The sequence below is a fragment of the Diplodia seriata genome, assembly GCF_021436955.1.
Source record: "Diplodia seriata strain FDS-637 chromosome Unknown scaffold_4, whole genome shotgun sequence".
Classification (NCBI taxonomy): Eukaryota; Fungi; Ascomycota; class Dothideomycetes; order Botryosphaeriales; family Botryosphaeriaceae; genus Diplodia; species Diplodia seriata.
Genome location: NW_027117311.1, coordinates 1,725,927 through 1,745,998, shown reverse-complemented (window position 1 = coordinate 1,745,998; position 20,072 = coordinate 1,725,927). Strand labels below are relative to the sequence as shown.

At 57.7% G+C, this 20,072-nt stretch overlaps 6 protein-coding genes across 6 annotated transcripts; 3 read left to right on the top strand and 3 right to left on the bottom strand.

Moving 5' to 3' along the window:
• Nucleotides 1-255: 255 nt before the first annotated feature.
• RRP6 (exosome nuclease subunit) lies at nucleotides 256-2,940 on the bottom strand (the record flags this gene model as incomplete). Its single annotated transcript, XM_066775857.1, has 4 exons — nucleotides 256-1,687; nucleotides 1,737-2,261; nucleotides 2,312-2,511; nucleotides 2,590-2,940. 4 exons carry the CDS (start codon nucleotides 2,938-2,940, stop codon nucleotides 256-258), a joined length of 2,508 nt encoding a protein of 835 aa, XP_066633738.1.
• Nucleotides 2,941-4,023: 1,083 nt separating this feature from the next.
• SLS55_004398 (uncharacterized protein) lies at nucleotides 4,024-6,165 on the bottom strand (the record flags this gene model as incomplete). The annotated part of the gene is made up of 1 exon (XM_066775856.1): nucleotides 4,024-6,165. One exon carries the CDS (start codon nucleotides 6,163-6,165, stop codon nucleotides 4,024-4,026), a length of 2,142 nt encoding a protein of 713 aa, XP_066633737.1.
• Nucleotides 6,166-7,120: 955 nt separating this feature from the next.
• SLS55_004397 (uncharacterized protein) lies at nucleotides 7,121-9,083 on the top strand (the record flags this gene model as incomplete). The annotated part of the gene is made up of 6 exons (XM_066775855.1): nucleotides 7,121-7,357; nucleotides 7,412-7,528; nucleotides 7,588-7,690; nucleotides 7,782-8,456; nucleotides 8,585-8,825; nucleotides 8,891-9,083. The coding sequence occupies 6 exons, from the start codon at nucleotides 7,121-7,123 to the stop codon at nucleotides 9,081-9,083; spliced, it is 1,566 nt and encodes a 521-aa protein (XP_066633736.1).
• A 705-nt stretch (nucleotides 9,084-9,788) lies between these two features.
• Nucleotides 9,789-10,514, top strand: SLS55_004396 (uncharacterized protein; the record flags this gene model as incomplete). The annotated part of the gene is made up of 2 exons (XM_066775854.1): nucleotides 9,789-9,794; nucleotides 9,819-10,514. 2 exons carry the CDS (start codon nucleotides 9,789-9,791, stop codon nucleotides 10,512-10,514), a joined length of 702 nt encoding a protein of 233 aa, XP_066633735.1.
• Nucleotides 10,515-15,645: 5,131 nt separating this feature from the next.
• MTM1 (Carrier protein, mitochondrial) lies at nucleotides 15,646-16,978 on the bottom strand (the record flags this gene model as incomplete). The annotated part of the gene is made up of 2 exons (XM_066775853.1): nucleotides 15,646-16,820; nucleotides 16,876-16,978. 2 exons carry the CDS (start codon nucleotides 16,976-16,978, stop codon nucleotides 15,646-15,648), a joined length of 1,278 nt encoding a protein of 425 aa, XP_066633734.1.
• A 542-nt stretch (nucleotides 16,979-17,520) lies between these two features.
• Nucleotides 17,521-19,284, top strand: SLS55_004394 (uncharacterized protein; the record flags this gene model as incomplete). The annotated part of the gene is made up of 2 exons (XM_066775852.1): nucleotides 17,521-17,934; nucleotides 17,986-19,284. The coding sequence occupies 2 exons, from the start codon at nucleotides 17,521-17,523 to the stop codon at nucleotides 19,282-19,284; spliced, it is 1,713 nt and encodes a 570-aa protein (XP_066633733.1).
• Between the last annotated feature and the right edge of the window lie 788 nt (nucleotides 19,285-20,072).

Sequence of the window (20,072 nt, the reverse complement as noted above, 5' to 3'; positions counted from 1 at the left end):
CCGATCGAAGACCACTCACCTCAAGTGTCACGCACATAGTTAATCGAACCATAAGCCCAGCGGGACGCTTTCGCAGCAAAAAGTAGCCGCATGAATGTCTTCTTCTAGTTAAAGCCTACACACTTTTCTGTCCATCCTGTCCCACCCGGAAACGCCATCGCCAATGCAAAAGTAGTTCTACAAACCCAACCACACAACCCACACCCCATGATCTCTTCCCCAACTCCCATCAGCCAACCCCAATTACTGCCCCTCCTACTCCTTAAACGTCGCCGTCCTCCCCGCCCTCTCCTTCTGCACTCTCCCCAGCCCCTTCGGCGCATCCGCCGCGCGCGCATACGGGTTGAACTCCTTCTTGCCCTTCTTCCCCTTCTTCTTCTCCTGCTTCCTGCGTTCGGCGGCCGACGGGGGGTTCAAGACCGACGGCGCCGACGCGTAATCGAAGGGCTGTTCTCCTTCTCCTTCTACTTCCTGCTCTTCATCCTCCTGATCCTCCTGATCCTCCGCACTGTTGTTGTTGTTGTCGCTCTTCTTCTTCTGTTGTTCCTTCTTCGCCTTCTTCGCCGCCTTCTTCGCCTTCTTCGCGGCCCGCTTCTCGTCCTTCGGATCGAGCGGCAGCGCGACGACGTCTTCTTGCATCTGCATGTCGTCGTCGGCACCTTCAGCCTCAGCCTCGGCCTCGGCCTCCTCCGCCTGCTCCGCAGAAACATCCGCAAGCTTCCTCTTCCTACCCGCGCCACCGAGCGCCTTGATGACGAAAACCCCGTCGTCGCCTGCCTTCTTCGCTGGCCTATCCTCCGCCCTGACGAACGCGTGTTCGGCGCGGGAAGCGGGGTTGTTCCGCTTCTCTTCTTCCTCCGCCTCCTTCTTCACCGCATTCGCCGCAGCAGCATCCGCGGGATCGGCGAAAATCTCTGCCGTGAGCGGCGGCAGCGGGACGGCGAGGCGAATGCTCTCGGTCGCCGTCGAAGAAGCCACGCCGCCATTCTGTTGTTGCTGCTGTGCGTTCTGCCACAAACTGCTTGGGAAAGCATTGCCCCAGAAAGACGAGCTGTCGGCGCGGACGAGCGCCGCGTCACTGACGACGGGCTTGGCGGCCGTGGTGGAGAGGGCGACAGAAGTTGTAGGAATGGTTTGCGCCGTCGTCGGCAGCGCTGTCTTCTCCTTGGCGAAGACCTCCCACATTTCGGGCCCATCGGCGCCGGCCTCCTTGGCGCGCGTGATGGTGCCGACCAGCTCGTCGGCGCGCAGGCGGACGATCGGGGAGATGGGCTGGGCGACGGTGAACAAGGCCGCCTTGTCCGTCGGCATGGAGCGGGCGACGCTGAAAAGGGCGTGGTTGGCCATGACGTAGTGCGTACTTTCATCTTCCTGGCGGGCGACGGTATCGCGCCATTGGTGGACGGCTTTGAAGACGGAGAACTGCTCTTTGTTGAATGCGTTGGGGTTGCGCCAGAGGGCTTTGTACCAGCCATTGGGGCCGTGGCCGTGCTTGGCGTCGTAGATAGGGTTTTCGTAAGTTTGGAGCGCGGTCTCTTTGGACTTGTCGAGGACGCGAAGGATGCGGTCTTGTTCGGGGTCGTCGAATTGGGACTTTTCAACCAGTTCGTTGCGCATGTTGTCGTAGATGTAGAGAAGGAAGTGAGTGTCGGACCGGGCGTAGTCAAACAGCTCCTGGGGGAGCGGTCTGCGATTGTCAGTAACAAAGTTAGAATGTGTGATGCAATGATGCTTACCGAATACGCCAATCGGCCGTCTGATACTGCTTCTGCGCGTTGAAGTTGATAAACTTCTGCAAAAGGAATGCAAGGCTGCCTCCAGCGTACCCTAATGCCCGCGCAGCATGGTGAGTGTCAAACAGGCCAACAAGGTAAAGTCCAAGATCGCGCTGCAGCCAGATAGCATCCATATACGCGCCATGCAAAACCTTCACGATGTTGGGGTCGGCGAAAACCTCGTTGAGGCACTGCAACCTCCTCCGCCAAGGCTTCAAAGTGTCGACGATCCAATCCTTGTTGCGAGTGCTGATTTGCATCAAAGAAACTATACCAATGTAGGTGCGGGTATCGTGGTGCTCTAGATCGATTGCAATCTCCTTCGCACTCTTGAGCTCAGCGAGCATCTCATCCAAAGCTTCCGGGGTATCGACCAAGGTAGCGGTGGTATTCTCGAACGGCTGGTAGGGGATCGGATCGGCCTTGGTGTAGACCGAGGAGGGGTACTGGTAATCTTCGATCTCCTTCTGGTAGGGGTGCTGGTAGCTGCATGACTGATTAGCAAGAGCTCCCAATTGAGCAAGCTCTCCACTTACTGCTCAGCGCCATCTTCATCGGTGTATGTTCCGAAGCTCTCCTCAAAGGGCACGATGGCATTCGGCTTCGAATCAATCAAAGGCTTCCAAGGGTTCGTCGCGTCGTTCGTCGGGACGTTCTCAAACAAGGCCTGGGGCTTCGGCAAGTCCTGATTCCTAAAGTTCTTCCCACCTCTCGGCTTCGGCGCAGGCGCCGGCGACTATCCGCATCCATCAGCAAAAAAGCCCTCCAACACACACACACATTCTCTCTCTCTCTCTCTCTCTCTCCAACATACCTGTTCACTGCTCGGCGACAAGCGCTTCACAATTCCCGTAAACTCATCCAAGCTCGTATCGGCGCGCTCCAGCAGGCTATCGACGACATCCACGACCCCCCTCCAGCCGGCATCGACGGCATCCGCGTCCTCGAGCTTGGGGCCCGCGACCTCGGAGCCCGCGGCCGCGGAGCCCAGCAGGCGCTCCGCCAGCGACAGCAGTCGCGAGTTCTGCCGGTCCAGCGCGGCGCCCAGCTTGGGCTCCAGGGAGCGGTGGAAGCCCAGGTCTTCGGCGCAAAGGGCCGTCGTGCTGCGCGTCGTCTGCACGAGGGCGCTCTGGACGCTCTTTTGGAATTCTTGGAAGTCGTCCATGGTGTAGGAAGGCGTGCGCGCGCGGGAGACTGGATTGGTTTTTTCGGAGGTGCTCAGCTGCTCGAGGGATTGCGCATTGCAGGGCTGAGGCGGGGCGAAAAAGGGCGCGGTCGGTCGAGTCGTCGCGTCGGAGGTGATGTCGCGGCGCGGCCAATCTTTGTTGGAGAGAATTCTTGGGGCAGGCGCGCGCGGTATCGATAAGGTTGGGCTGATGCGATTAGATTAGATCTTGTTCCTGCCGGGGGGCGGCTGCCTTCCAACGCGGACGACGACTGCTTTGCCCTTCCCATCGCCACAACACTCAACATGTCCGCATCACTCGCACCGGAATGCAACGAGATCAAGGAGTATGTATCTTTTGCGCTCTACTCGGCTGCGATATACTGACCCGCGGTAGGCGGTATGACACCTGTTTCCTGAAATGGTACAGCGAAAGTGAGCTTCCCTGCACGCTGATCTGCCCGCCACCGCTGACCCACCGAAAGAGTTTCTTCGCGGCAATGCCACTACCGATGAGTGTGAGCCTCTTTTCAGGCAATATAAGCAATGCATAAGTGTATGATGACTCCTATACTTCCGTTTTCTCATTCTCACCTTTGGCAGAGAGCCCTCCAGGAGCGTGGCATTGACAAGATGGTCGATGAGGCTCGTGAATCCAGCAGAGAAAATGACGCCGAGCATATGAAGGGCAACTGTAAGCTCAAAACCCTCTTGTCGCTCTCATGATGGCTGATGACATTGGCAGAATGGGACTTTGCACTTGCATATAACAGCGACACATACCAACGGGGGCATTGTAACATTATAAGCATTCTGATACATCTCAACTTCTGCTCCACAATTCAGCTTCTCAACCCTGCTACTTCTGATGTCCGGTTTGGAAGAAACTATAAGAACAATGTACTTTTACGACAAAGTGGACCAGCTCACGGAAATTGAGAAAGCATTCATTTTTGGTATCGCCCTTTTGATTAACCGGTTTCCCCCTTTGGAAATAGTGCGCCTTGAGATGACAGCAAAAGACAACAACCTCCCCGAAAAAACAAATCCAGACAGACCACCGGCACAGGCACAAGCCCACAGCTAGTAAAAACAATCCCACTCATAGTACGCCATCGACTCATTCCGGCGGCCCTCCAGAGAATCCCCATCCGAATAGTCGAGCTCCGAGTCTAACCCATCCTCGTCAAAATCATCCTCCAAATCATCATCGTGATCTATTTCCTCACTTGTCAAGCTCCCATAGCTCCCTTCAGACTCGACCTCGTCGTCGAAATCGACATCGCCGCCGTCCAGCGCATCGACATCCTCATCCGCAAACGGCAGCCCCGGCATCGGAGGATCATACCCCATTATCATCTCAAACGCCTCCAACGACTCCGGCGCGAACCCGTGCCCGTGGAACACCGACGCCTCTCCTTCCAGCTCATCCTCGTACTGCTCGTCCAGATAGCTTATCAGATCGTCCTCGACGCCGTTGACGAAGTCCGTCGCCGTGTCCAGCGGACCCCCGCTCGCCGTCGGGTCCTCGCGCAGGACCTGCTCGCAGAAGCGGCGGTAGCCCGGCCGCGTCGCGAAGCTCTGGTACTTGCCCGCCTGCGGGTCCCACCGCGTCATGCGCCGCGTGCGGGCGTCCATGATCCAGTCGTGCATCTGCGGGATCGGGAACGTCATGTCGACCGGCGGCTCCGCGTACTCGATGCCCCGTTCCCGGAACAGGTCCGGCAGCCGTTTGTGGTCGTCCAGCCGCGCGACCTTGCGCTTCGACGCGTGGATCTTAACGCTCCTAAGGTGCGGGTGCTGGTCCGTCCGTGACGTCTCGAAGGCGACGAGGTTCTCGACGATGACGGGCGGCGCCTGGAAGATGACGAGCTCCTTGAGCGAGGCCGGGAGCAGGTCTGGCAGCGGCGGTTGCGTGTTCGCGACGTGGATGTTGCCGTTGTCGACGTCTTCTCCGTCCGAGTGGTTATCCTCCTCCATCATGGTCGCGGGCGCCGCCAGGAAATGCGTCGGCTTCCAGCGCAGGGTGCCGTAGTCCATGACGACCTTCTCGAGGCTCGTGAAGTCGGCCATGGACCTGAAGCTCGTGAAGTTGCGCGGGAAGTCCCAGTGCGAGAGGTCCAGGGCCAGGTACTTTAGAGTGGTTTTGTGCCGGAGCAGGTGCTCTTTGGCTTCCTTGGCCCGGAACTGCTCGTAGCCGACGTATCGGCCGCCGGCGACGTAGGAGAAGGCTTCGAGCGCCTTGCAGCCTTGGACCAGGTTTTTGATCGTCTTGGGCCCCAGCGCGCAGCGTTCGAGGTAGATGTGGGTGAGCGAGAGGGACTTGGGCTCGACCTGCAGGGACTTCTTGATCACGTCGTCCCATTCATCGCTTGTCGCCATGTAGCCGTGCAGCTCCCGCAACGAAGGTAATTGAATGACCGTGTTGAGCTCGGCGATGTCCCAGGTCGAGTCACTGCTATTGCCGGCGAGTTTGAGCTTGGTGAGGGACCTGAGGGAGTTCGCGCAGAGCTTGTCCCAGGAGAGGCCTTGACTCATGTGGGGACCGCGCAATGACAGCTCCTGCAGGCGGGGCAGCTTTGAGAGCAGCAGGATAACCTGAGGGTCCTCGAGCCCGTGCTTGAGGCAGCGCAGGAATTCAACATCGTCGTGAGGCTTTGGGCGACGCGAAGGGGTGGAGCTCACGGATTCGGAGAGGTCGCTGTCGACTTCATCGAGGTCGTCGGAGTCGAAGCCGTCCGAGTCGTAGGTCGAACCGTATTCACACCAGAGCTCGTTGTTCTTCTTGATCGGCCGGAGGTGCTCGCAGTCCTGGTCCTGGTGGACGAGGCCGGACTGCTTTGCAGCGGCGACGAAGGAGTCGAACATGTCATCGGGGAGCTTAGGAACGTCTTTGCGGAAGCCGGGATGGAGATAGACGAGCTTGGTGTTCCAGACACCAAGCTCGACACGGCGCACATGGTGGGCGAGATTGGCATGTTTGGAGACGATAAGGAGGAAGTTGGAGAGGTGACGGCGATATTGCAAGTTCGTGTTGATGTACTCGGAGTACAGGTGGGCGGCGACGAGCTTGTTGATGGACTTGCAGACCAGGGAGAGGTTGAGCAGATCGACTTGGTCGGCGTAGGAGATGACCCAATCGAGCAGCTCGGGCGGCAGGTCGTAGAGACCAGCGAGGCTGGACGCCGGGGGGCCGTTAGTGCGACTGCCAGAGCGGAGCTTCATGTTGGATGTTGGCTGAATAATTAGCGTGGGTGGACGTGAGGTGTCGAGTCCGTGCGGTGACCTCACCTGACAGTTGCCCTGTTGGGTACCTTTATTGCGGCCTTGACAGCTGCTGGAGCGGTGACAAGGCCACTCCTGGCGAGCTACAACCGAGGTACAGCTGCCAGCGGGACGGCAGTCGTTAGGCGCGAACAGAGCCTCGGGATCGACGCGTCTTGGGAGCAGAGCGCACTGGAGAAAGGACTGAGGTGACGCGGAGAGGCAGAGCTGGCGAGGAGGCTCGGCCCCATGAATTTTTCCGCCCAAAGCCGCGAACCACACGCGTTTCGAATGACGTAGCCGCGTCGCACCCGCGAATCCACCTGACTTATCTCGCTCTTATCCGCCCCCATCTCTTCCCAACCTGGCTATTTCTAGTGCGGCGTACTCCCGTGTTTCAACATATCACACTCCATTGTCATGGTATTCACTTTTCAACCGACCTCCAGAAGAAGCGTGCTTGCAGGAGTTTTACACGTGCAAGCCTGAAAACCACTCAGCATGCCAAAAATCTACTCTCTCGTTTTCAAGGACACTTTATCGTTACTCACGGCCTTGGCACGGTTAGATACACAATGGAGGTCAAGTCTTCCAAATATATCGCCTTGCTTGGTACCTGTAGCTCTCTTTGGCAGCCAATGATCCTTCTTCAAGCAGTAGCGCCAGAACACTTGTATTCCCGCCAAAGATGGCCTGTTACAGACTGAAACCCGGCAGCCACCCACTGCGGCCCGCTTTCCGATACGCACCGTCTGTGTCGCGTGGAACCGAGGATCCACCAGTAGACCCTTGGCAGCCGATCGAATGACTGCTTATGTGCATCGACCCCGCAGACTATGTAGCCTTCGACGATCGAAAACACTTTGCTTTCCATCCTCTTGCTTTCTTTCCTTCTCCTCTCCCATCCCCGCACGCAATGGCCGTTACAACCCTTCTGTCAAACCTTCTGTCTAGTTTCCGAGAAGCGCCTCTTGCGTTCTCTCTAGGTGCCTCTATCATACTGCTTACGCTACTCTGGTTTTGGGCAAGAGATGAACTTCCACACGCCGGCTTCCCCGTCGTGGGAAAGGAGAAAGGGGAATGGCTCAACACGAAAGCAAAAATGCGCTACGTCATGAACGCAAACACCATTCTGAAGCAAGGCCTGGAAAAGGTGCGGCACGTACTCCCAATAGCATATATTCCTGTTTTGCTAACTCAACGACAGTACAAAGGTCCCTTCCAGATTTTCGCCAGCCATGGTCCTGTCATCGTCTTACCGCCAAGCATGATGAACGAGATCCGCAATGACGACCGTCTATCGTTCCTCAAATCTGCCCAGACGGTATGGCCAAAACTCGGCGAATGACCTCTTCTCTTGAATACTGACAGACTCGACAAAAGCTTTTCATGCCCCAATACCCCGGACTGGAGACCTTCCACAGCGAGCTTGAAACCCACAAGATCATCCTGGCGGTGATAAAGCAGAGCCTCACCCAATCCCTCAGTCAGTGATTCAATCGCCCCCCTCCAACAACCCACGCAAAGAACTCGACAACACCACCTCCCTCCAGAACACTGACGCCTTGCACCCGCAGACGCCATGACCCCCGCCCTCGCCTCCGAAACGCACACCATGCTCCACACCCTCATCCCTACTTCCAAAGACGACTGGACCCCCATCCCCCTCGTCACCCTCGCCCCCTTCATGGCCGCCCGCCTCTCCGCAAAGGTCTTCCTCGGTACCCCGCTCTGCCACAACAACGTGTGGCTCGACATCAGCGTCACCTACACCATCAACGCCATGCGCGTCCTGCAGCGCATGCGGCAGTGGCCGAGCTTCCTGCGGCCGGTGGTGTACCACTTCTTGCCCGAGTTTGCGGTGTTGCGGGAGCAGATAGCGACGGCCAGGGGGATTATCGAGCCGGAGATGGAGTCGAGAAGGAGGGATAGGGAGAAGGGTAGTGAAAAGCAGAGGCCGGCGGATGCCCTCGACTGGATGGCGGTGCATGCGGCGGGGAAGCAGGACTTCAACGTCACGCTCGCGCAGGTGCTGATGAGTTTCGTGTCGATCCACACGACGTCTGGCACGCTGCTGGGGCTGGTGTACGACGTCGTCGGGAATGGGGGCGGGGGTTGGGTAGAGCTGCTGCGGAGGGAGGTTGTCGAGGTGTTGCGGGAAGAGGGCGGCTGGAGCAAGGCCGCGCTGTACAAGATGAAGCTTATGGACAGCTGCTTGAAGGAGAGCCAGCGGCTGCATCCGATGAACTCGCGTAGGGACCCCTTCTTGATCCTCCTTTTCGTTCCCTCTCGCCCAGCCCTCGTTCGTGATGAGGCTGTATATGGACTCCTCTCTCTCTCTCTCTCTCTCTCTCTCTCTCTGCTGACACCCTTCACGCAGTCCTCATGAACCGCGAGGTCACCACCCCCGTCACGCTCTCCGATGGCACCCGCCTGCCCAAGGGCGCCCTCGTCGGCATCCCGACCTTCCCCATGCACGACGCGGGGGAATACTACGACCACCCCGGCTCCTTCGACGGCCGCCGCTTCCTCGAGCTGCGGGAACGAGACAACGACACCAAGTGGCAGTTCGTCACCACGAGTCCCGAGCACTTCGGATTCGGTCACGGGAAGCAATCTTGGTGAGTGTTTCTCGAGACCATGTCACTATTACGGAAAGGATGCCGATGGTGTCGGTGTACTGCAGTCCTGGACGGTTCTTTGCGAGCAATGAGATCAAGATCATCATGGCGCATTTGCTGTTGATGTTTGATTGGAAGTTCGCAGAGGGTGATGAGCCGAAGAGGTTGAGTATGGTGGAGTGCGAATTTGTGCCGGATATGAACCAGAAGATTTGGGTGAGGCCAAGGGTGCCGGAGGTAGATCTGAGTGCGCTTTGAAAGGCGACATATTCTTTCAAAAGTTCTACTAATTTTGATGATGGGTCCCCAAGGTGTCTCGTCTGATGATCAACGCCTCGCAATGGAGCCTCGGGGTGTTTTATGCCTCGTATTCGCAGAGGATCCTTTTGACTACATTGCTTGCACAGAATTAGCATTCAATTTCTTATGGACTTTCAAGTTTCAGCTGATTGGATGCGTTATGGTGGCACTATAAATTCTCGGATCAGCAAGTTATCCGGCTATTTTTATTCTTCATGCATGCAGATTAAGACTCTACAGGCGAGTGCTACAGAGATTTGGTCTTGATCGATCCATGTATGCTTTGGATACCATTAATTTGCTCTCTGCCAATGCTTTTTACAGCAAATAAAATCAAACTGCCACAACTCTAATGATACCACCCGACGGCAGGAAGCAGCGACGTCAACAGCTTGCCGTTTCGGGCATGGGCTGCGGATCGCTCGGTGGATTCTGACTCGCGCCGGATCAGATAACGTTTACTTAAGCCTCACAGCGCGCCTGATTTTAAGCGGCAACCTTACATCTCAGGGAAGAACAACAAGCCAATCGCCGGATCCCCTCGGACGCCAAATAGTAATGATCCCGTCAGAGAACCGGACCAGTCACGCACAAGTCCACGGGCGCGATTGAAAAGGGATTCAAAAGAGCTCGGGAGAACAGAACATACGGCTGTGTACCACCATGGCGGTGACCGGGGCCCATTCCACCCAGGACAACAGCAACCCTCACAACACCACGGCCACCAGCCCGTCCACCGACAGCGACAACGTCGAGCTAGGCTGGCTCGACGCCCGCGACGACGAACCGTTCCTGCCCGACGGCCATTCCGACGGCGGTGACGACAACCATGACCCCCTGCGACATGCCATCGCGGCACCTCCGGCCAAGAAGCCGCGCGTGATCTGGCTAACCATCTTCTTCCTGATGAACTCGCTCGCCTTCGGCATCGCCGTCGTGCCACGGGTCAACCTGATCGTCTCGCTAATCTGCCGGCAAACACTGCCCTCCACCCCTTCTTCCCCCGCCGTCGTCATCGGCGGCTACAACCCGCAGTGCCAGGTCGACGCCGTGTCCTCGCGGACCGCCATGGTGCAGTCCGCCGGCAGCGTGATCGCGGGCGTGCTGTCGGCGGGCATGGCGGCGTTCCTGAACGTCCTGAGCGACCGCGTCGGGCGCGTGCGTGTCGTCGCGTACACGGCGACGGTGCTGGCAGGGGTGGAGGTCGCGTTGGTGGCGCTGGCGAAGGCGCCGGCGGGCACGGATTATCGCTGGCTGTATCTGGCGTATACGCTGGATGGGCTGAGCGGGAGCTTTGCGACGATCATGGCCATGGCGAGTGCGTATATCAGCGATTGCGTGGATAAGGAGAAGAGGAATGTGCAGGTTGGTGAGTTGTGTGTGCGTTGAAAAGGTGGAGCTGGGGTTGTGTGCGATATGCTAACCCGATTGGTGTTTATGAAGGCAGGATGCATGGAGCCATGTTCATCGGGATTGCGGTGGGCCCAGCGATATCGAGCGCGATTGTGGCTGGGAGTGAGCAGACGTCTCCGCTGCTTGTCTTCTATCTGGGTCTTGTAGGTTGATCGAACCGGCTTGCCGGGTTGTTCGCTGACAGTATCACAGGCCACACGCGTCATCTCTCTTGTGTACCTAATGCTTTTCGTGGCTGAGAGTCTGCCACAAGCCCGAAGAAGCTTGAAAAACGTCTTCCCTGCATTCTCTCAGGCTCGATGGCAGCAGATGACCAAGCCGGCCAGAGGCATAGACGCCATCCTGGTCAAACTGAACAAACTCAATCCCGGAAGATGGTTGGATAGACTCGTACCTCGCGCGAACCAGGGAAGCAGGCGACTACGGCGTAACGTGGTACTGCTGCTCGCAATCAACCTCGTCTGCTACGTCGGCGCCATGGCCACCGCGGACGTCCTGATCCTCTATCCACAGGTATATCATCTTCCCTCTGTTACAGTATAAACCTTCACCACTAACAGCTTTGACCAGGTCGTCTTCAAATGGGGCAACGTTGAGAACAACATGTTCATGTCCGTCATCAATGGCTTCCGCGCCGCCGTCTCCACCCTCGGCATCCCCATCCTTATCTTCTTCTTCCAACGGCGCCGCCACCACCACGCCATCCCCCCTCGCCATCCATCCACAACAACAACAACAACAACAACCCCACCAACCCTTCTCGACCCCTCCACCTTCCCAGCCGACCTCGACGCCCTCCCCTCCCCCACATCCCCACACCATCACCGCCCCGACCCCGACGCGACCCTCCCAATGACCCCACCACCACCGTCAGCGTCCCACCAGGACACCACGCTTGACCCCCTCGACCGCGCCCTCATCGTCACCGCCCTCCTCTTCGACATCTTCGGCTACCTCGGCTACGCCGCCTCGCCCAACGGCATCCTCTTCACCCTCTGCGGCGCCGCCGCGGCCTTCGGGGCCGTCGGCCTGTCGACATCGGAAGCGGCGCTGACGAAGATCGTGGCGCCGTCGTCTTCAGTGTCCAACATCGGCAGCGGCGGCGGAGGAGGTGGTGGCGGTGGTGGTGGTGGTTCGCGGGTGGGCGAGTTGATGGCGGGGTTGGGGCTGCTGCAGAGCGTGGTGCGCATCGTGGCGCCGGCCGTGGTGAACGTCGTGTACGGGGAGACGGTGGCGGTGGGGCGGCCCGGGACGGCGTTTGTGGGCGTGGCGGCGGTGTTGGCGGTCGGGGTGGGGTTGACGTTGGGGTTGGTCGTCGGTGGGTGAGCGTCATGAGCTTTTCTTCTTCTTGTAATTTTTTTGGGGGGTTTTGGGGACGTCTTTTGAGGGACCTCCGGCTGCGGAGGCTTCGAGTGTGCGTGAGGTGTAGATAGTTCTAGAAAGCGCGCGGTGGATGCTGGACTTGACTTGGTTGAAGAGCCCGTCTGGACCGTATGTGAGCCATACTCCAACGAAGCTTTCCACTGAGGTGACCGACGAACAAGACCAGAGTGGAGAAACGTGACATGTCACAAAGTACCAAGGTACAATATATATGAGCCATTAGCAAGTTCAATCCGTAACCTCGCCCGGGAAGTGCCTGTGTGGTTCGCCATGCAGAGCGCCCGGGCAGCTCGTGGTGAGGTCGCGGGTTCGAGGCCGGTCATAAAGACAGGCGATCCTCATAGTGTCTGTTCTTGTCCCATCGGTATTCTTACGCGGTGATCAAGTTTTTGCTTTTTTGCTCCATCGACCAATGAATGCCTCACCTCGTGGAGAATAGCGTGGCTTTCAAGGAAAGCGGGCTGTCTTTTTTTTATGCAGATGACTGCACCGAGAGTCTCTTTACTTAATTATTAATAGTCTATGGTTATATGTATGGTCTGTTCTGGAGTTCATCGACACTGTTTTGTCCAATCCCCATCCGACCGTTTCCTGCCTCTCCTAAAGATGCTACACAATGACAGAGACAGGCATCTACACTGGCGGTATTCCCGATGAATGAAGGGAGCCGGAGAGGTTTTCCTGGTTTCGCTCATGTATCCACACTCCATGACTTCAAACGCGTGGTGTTGCGCAACATGTGCGCCCGGTCCATCCCACAGCACGCTCGAAACTTCTGCCCTGTAGCTCATACAAACCCCAAGGTAGAATCTGAGAGCATATGCGGCGACAGTGACCTGAATTCAACTTTCCGCGCCTTCCCCATCACCTCTCACTCCTTTTTGCCTTCTTCCTCCTCCGACGCCGACCCGCTCCTACTCGCCATCGCCTCTTCACACGCCATCCTCACCTCCTCTACACCTTGCACACCATTCCACTTCCCCAGCACCGCCCGTATCTCCTCCCACTCTTTCTCCGCTTCGCCCACCTCCCCCGCGCCGACCTTCGCCCTCAACCTCCTCGGCGCATCCAAGACCCACCGCACAGTCTGCCGCTGCTTCTCCTTCTCGTCCACCTTCTTCTTCCCGTTCCCATCGACCGACGCCGGCGAGCTGCTGCGCGACTTAGGCAGTGCGTGTTCGGCAATGGAGGCGGACAGCGCGGTCGCGGTTTCGGCAATGTGCGAGATGGCCGGGGAGAGGGTCGACGTGGCAGGCGTGAGTGGATCCATGTTCGTCCTCATCTGCCAACGATCAGTCTCCCTTTTCACCAGAATCCAAACCATATACGCAAACCCCGGGAGGGAAAACCCATACCTTCCGGATCGTATCCGTCGCCGCGATCAGCTTGGAGTAATTGTCATAAACCAGCGCCTTGCGCTCGCCATCCAAACCCTTAATCTCTGTACTCGCCCCTCGTAATTAGTCCAACGTACCAGAGACGCGACAAAGACGGGTGTAAGAGCAAAAACTCACGACCGACCAACCCGCTCTCCACCCTCAACACCCCCTCTAACCCCTCCCTCTCCAACGTCCTTTGCACAAAAACCTGCGCATCGAACCCCTCGCGGTCCAACTCGCTCGTCTCCACTGAGTCCTCCTCCTTGACGCTGTCGATTCCCAGACCGGTGGCGCCCTCGGCAGGGTGGCTTGTAGGACCCGGAGACTTGAGGTTGTAGTAGTCGCGCAGGGCGGAGCGGTCGCGATTGCGGGCGTTGCGTGACTTGCTCGACGAGCGCGCGCCGAGCGAGGAGGATGTGGGGACTTCGAGCGAGGTGCGCGTGGAACTCGGGGAGCGGATGGAACTGGAGGGGCGGGGGGAGGCGATGGTGGACATTTTTGTGTCGTCGTCGTGTGGCTGGTTGTCTGTATTGTTTCGTGGGTCGATTGCGGAGCGGGGGTTCGTTATTTCGTCAGGTCGTCGGTGCCGGGTGTGAGGGCTGGCCGGGCCGTTCGCGCGCGTTTTGCGTTGTGAGGGAGGAGGAATGGGAGAGGTGGTCGATCGGTAGACAGGTACCCGCGTCGGAAGTCCGGGGGCGGGAGACAGCTGCGGCGACAGGGATCAGCTGTAGGGCTGAGGCAGCTGCACGAGTCATGCAGCTAGCAGCTAAGTCCTCAAGCTCCGACGGCAAGGCTTCGATCTACCTCTTCCCTTCACATCCGTAACCATGCAGAAGCTCGACTTGCACCAGCAACCTTCTTCTCCTCCACGCATCCCGACGCGTCCAATCGCCACCCTCCGCGCTCCAAGCTGAAAAGGCCAACCAACCAATTCAACCACTATCTCCAACGAGCCAGAAAGGCAAAAAAAATACGAACAGTCCACAAAACCACCAACCACATAACCCATCCCGCAATCCCCACCCCACAAGAACAACAACAACAATGCCACCACCGCCCACCTCCACCCCCACCTCCACTCCCACAGTAACAACCGCACCAACCCTCACCGCCGACCTAACAACCCACCTCACCGCGCGCGGCCTGCCCCCTTCGCCCCACTGGCTCCAGCACGCCGTCCTGCCCAGCCTGCGCCCCAACACGCCTCTCGCCGCGGCCCGGCAGACCGCCCTTTTCCGCCTGCTCGCGGCCGACATCGCGACCCAACCCTCGCCGCTCGCGCACTCGCCCGCGTCCAACCGCCTCCCCGCGAACGTCGCGACCAGCGGCGCCGCGGTGAAAGAGATCGTCGTCCCGGGGCCGGTGGCCGTGCAGGTGCTCGACGTCGAGGACGTGGGGCGGAGCCGGTGGAGTCAGGTGGAGGCGCTGGAGGCGCGGGCGCGCGGGGAGGGGACCAAGGGGAGGGAGGTGGTGAGGTTGGTTGCTGCTGAGAATGGGGACGAGGGCGGGGACGCGGGGAACGGTGGTGGTGGTGGTGGTGGTGGGGGCACTGCAAGGACGACGGCGGCGGCGGATGCGGGCGGTGGGAGGGTGGGGCCGCACAAGTTGCTCTTAGTCGACGCGGCGGGGACGCGCGTGTACGGGTTCGAGCTGGCGGCGGTGCCGGGGGTGGACGTCGAGAGGATGGGCATAGGGGCCAAGCTGGTGCTGCGGAATGCGGTGGTGGCGAGGGGGGTGGTGTTGCTGGAGCCAAAGACGGCGACGTGTCTGGGGGGCAAGGTGGAGGCGTTGGATAAGCCGTGGAGGGAGGGGAGATTGGCGAGATTGAGGGAGGCGGCGAGGATGGAGGAGGGGGAGAGGTGAATTTGGGTGGTTGTTGCTAGGGGAAGGAGGAAAGGCAGGCTTGCCGGGAATTCGAATGAGCAGTCAGGGGACTACTGGGGCTGGCACCACATTCAAGGACGGAGAAGAAACCTTCCTGTTTACACTTCCAATTGATTGCTCAAAGAGTAGTGAGGCGCTGCATCATACTGCTACACTCTATAAACCACAACACAATATATGAGAACATTGATAATACACGCTGGACTCGCTTCGTCTCAACAAACAAACTGCCCAACTTTTCGAGATATCGCTCAAACGGACGAATAGACCATCCTGCGCTTTTTGTCATCTGGCAACCAACAGAATCGTGAGTGAGCGTGGTTGTCGCAGGATCAAGAACGCCTTTCCAATGCACAACCCATCTGTCCCTCTGAGAAGAGAGATGGATCAAAACGCCAAAACCCCGCATACCCTTTGGTGGCATGCAACGACCATGTTGATTAAGTTCTTTTCTTACTGGCTCAGTGTCTTCTCTCGTTCACCGTTCCAGCCATCTTCTTACCCATCTCGTATGTAGAAATCATGATGGCACAGGCCGGTGCGACCTTCAAGCACCGAGCTGACCAACCACGGAAAAGACCTGACAAGCCTTGCTCCCGGAATATGTGCAAAAGGAAGCGCGGTATCGACTGCTCTTCCGGTCTGATGGCGGACACGACGCTGCCCGCCGAACCCTTGCTGCCGCCATGTCGGACAACCTGCTGTCTGGTTTTGCCAACATCGAAAGGCGTGGTGACGAAAGCGGCAATAGCTCCAGACGTGGCTCCGGCTACGAAACTGTCGACGAGAGTCTCGGTGTGATCTTCCTCACTCCTGCTCCGGCTCCGGCTCCTGGTCCTAGCGGCACCAGAACCCCTACTTCTTTCGATTCCCCGACCACGCATCCGCTCGCGTTCATCCGTGATGACATTGCGCGCACTCTCATAACCCCACCAGTAAATAGCGGAGAATGGGACATCGCGCCACAGCGTCAATCCAAGGCCACGCCACAGGCTTATCCATCCGTCTTGGCGGACCAAGTCGCCCATGCCTTTGAAGGTGTCGCGGAAATGACTGCCGGAAGCACTCGAAGGCGAATGAGTAGCTTGCATGCGAGTCCGGAACATCTCAATGGGGGAGACAGCAATTGCGGCAAGAACTCTAGCGGTGCTTCCGGCAACCAATGGGGCGGTCGTGTCTCCGAAGTTGTTCTTCACAGGCGATGCTCCGGAGGTGCGCAGCCAATCGTAGCCAGCGAAGTAGATGACATTGGCGGGAATAGTCATGACGAGGGTGGGTGACAGCCCGCGCCAGAGGGTACGGACACCTTCATTGCGGGCAATCTTGCGGAGGCCGTCGAAGGTGGATGTGAAGGCCTTGCGTTGAGTCTCTTCGACGGCGCATGAAGCTGCGCTCGTCGGGGTGATGGTAGGCATTGCGGTGGGGCCGGCGACGCAGTATGCAGCATTGTTATTAACCCAGAAGACTTCGCGGCAGCAGGCGGTAATGCCGAGATTGGGAGGAATGTTGGTGAAGCGCGCATTGTGGAGCTGGAGGGTCGAGAGGGCAGGTATGGTCCGGCGGACGGCGGCAGTGGAGGTAGGGGTGGAATGGTGTTGCGACTGGAGACGGACGCGGACCACATCGAGCGGGGTGACTGTGCCGCGTGTTAGCAGGGTGGAGAGGGGGCGAATGCGGAGACAAGCAGGTACCTAAAAGCGAGGTGAGGATGCTTCCCGTGACGGCCGACAACATCTTCTGGGTCACGGAGATGTCGTCGGGAGGGTCTCCCTGGCTCGAAGGGGGCTTCGCCATGGTTTGCAGATTCAGGGAGTCGGGGTTTGGCGATAATCTGTCGTGAGGTTGACCTCGGACGCTGGTGGCCGCTGCGCCTGCGGTATCGGCCATGGTGGCGGCGATGATCTTCCAGGTGTCGCTGGAATGCGATGGGAGCTGTAGCTGGATGTGCTACCGGGACGCAGGTCGCATGCTGAGGAGGGTAGAGTACTGGGCTGCGCAGACTAAGGACGGCGGTAGCGGAGGTGTAAGTGTCAATGATATGTCCATGACATCTTTTTGCGCGGCTGGGCGCGGCAAAAGATCCAAATGGGAGATCGCGACCAAAGAAGCAAACGCCACATAGCGCCACGTGCGTGTTGATTGATAGCGGCTGGCCGCGCCGGCCCTACGATCCTTAACGCCGATTGCCTCTCCCTCGTCATCATCTTCATCAGGCAGCAGCCCCATCCCCCCACACCTCATGTGTTCATGACTCCGCCCGGACCCTACCCTCAGCACCCTTATTCCCACCTCAACTAACAATAGAGCCGTGCCACCAGCCCCGAGCCTGCGCGACCATGTCGGATCCCACTCAGTTCCCCGTGAACCCCGCCACCGCTACCGAGGAGGAGCTCGAGACGTTCAGACGCCAATGGCGAGCAGAGGTCTCGGCGCGCGCTAGTCACACCCAGCCATCTTCTGGCGCTACGCAACGCACGGCACACGCGACCTCGAGTAGACCGCATCCGTCTCAAAGGAACAAGGTGCCGCTACCCGCGGACCGGCCCAAGGATGCCCACACGGAGGATGACGCAGAGCCGCACACATACCATGATTTGGGCGAGAAACAATTCGGGAGGAAGCTAGCGGATCCGGCACCAGAATCTTCCAATGCGCCTGTATCAGCATTAGACCACTACGAGGAAGCGGTCAAGAGCGAGACACAAGGCAAACTGGGCGACAGCGTGAATCTGTACCGGAAGGCGTTCAAGGTTCGTTGTGGAGCCGCCGCATAGACTGATATCTGCTGACGCGCTCCGCAGTTGGATGCTACGGTTCAGGACATCTACAAGAAAAAGCACTTTCCAGCTGCCTCTTTCCCCAAGCAGAAACCTGCAAACGCAAACCCATCAAATGCGCCTGCCACGGTTCCCAGCACTGCCCATCACTCCCTAGCCGGCTTCTCATCAAACATCACTGATCTGGTCTCCTCATTTGCCTCCTTATCTATCCTAGGAGAGGAGCCACCTACTGACCTCTCGCCACCGCCGCCATGCCCCATTGCCGAACTTCCCGAGGAACTGCTCGCCGACATTTTGATGTACGTCGCTGTCGACGATGTTGCAGAGTTTGCCCGTCTCTCGCAGGTCTGCAAGAGAATGGCATATCTCGTCATGACCGAAGATCGGGTATGGCGCCGGGTTGCTCTTGGAGATGAGATTGGGTTTGCTGCCATGCATTACAAATGGGCCTGCAGGTTGGACGGTCAACCATTGGGCGACAACGGTGAAGGCGGCCGTCTCCTCTCTAGTTATACAGGACTACCGGACCCCGAGGAGGAGGATGAAAGACAGGAAGCTGTGCGAAGGTCCAAACTGATCGAATCGGCCTTACACACGCTGCCTCTTGTCCCGGACCCTTATCCGAGTTTCCGTGGCCTTTTCCGCTCTAGGCCTCGCATTCGGTACAACGGTTGCTACATCAGCACTGTGAACTACACAAGACCTGGTGCACAACAGAGCAACACCTTAACCTGGGGAGTCCCGGTACTCATCGTGACCTATTATCGTTACCTTCGCTTCTATCCTGACGGCACTTGCATTTCCCTTCTGACTGTATCTGAGCCCCATGATGTGGTTCCACATCTGAGCAAGGAATATCTGTACAACAAGAACGGGGCCCACTCGCATTCCACGCTTCCGCAGTCAGTAATGAAGGATGCATTACCCGGTCGATGGCGTCTATCTGGTCCAGAACACCCCGTGGATCCGATGCTTTGGCCGTCTTCTTCTTCATCATCGTCGCCTTCTACTCCCGCTGAGCCAGCCTCTGTGGCTGAAGTTTTACCAACCGGGAATTTGCATGAGCCGTCGACCTCTCTAGATTCGGCTCTTTCCCCAGCCGAGACCGAAGGTGTTTTGCATGTAGAGACTGAGGGAGTGACGCCCAAGTACATATTCCGAATGGCTCTCGCGCTGAACAACGCGGGCAAGGGTGCGCGTAACAACAAGCTTGCCTGGAAGGGCTATTGGAGCTACAACCGCCTCACGGATGACTGGGGCGAGTTCGGCTTGAAGAACGATAAGCCCTACTATTGGAGCCGCGTGAAGAGCTGGGCCTAGAATCGGTAAGCTTCGTTCTTCCCTTGTATTTGGATGTTGAGCCTGGGTCGCAATTCTTTGTTAGGCACGTTCGAGATCTAGCACATGATGGTGCAAGTAACAGCTCTCAGTGGTAGATTCGAGATATACTAGATGGTGTAAGCAATTCATCGCCTTTTGTGGCTTTTCTGGCGCTTGATATTTCGCCATCGGCACTCGTTCTCCACCTAAACGGCGTCTGATTTGTCATTGAAGCTAGCCTGTTCTTCGAGGATATGGCAGCGCCGAGGTTGTAGAGAGGCGGTGCAACGTATACGCAAGAAAGAAGCTGGGGCATGACCCCAATTTGCACCACGCTGCTGCTTCTTCCGCCCGTAGAAGGGGCGCCGTCCCATCTTTCTTGCCGCGGGGATTTACGGAGCCAACTACCTCAGTGTCTAGAACCATCGATATACTGAACTCACGGCAAGCCTTGAATTTATAAGCTCAAGTAATAGTAGTTCTTCTCGAAACTAAGGTATGCTTAGGAGGGAACGTTATACGATCATATAAGCATGCACGACGCACGATGCAATTCCACAAGCTTAACAAGCATCAGCCAAGACTTAGGTTAATAGTGAGGCCTGGCTAATTTAAGCTTACCTTCTAACTACTACTCCGTATGCTTCCCCACAGTTAATATCGAATAACTCCACGGCTAAAGTGTCCAATAGGCATAGAAAGTGGGCCTATTCAGATTTCTATGGCCAAGATGAGTAACTCAAAGTAACATAACGTCAGAGTCGTACCTGCTTTAACTAATATTGTGG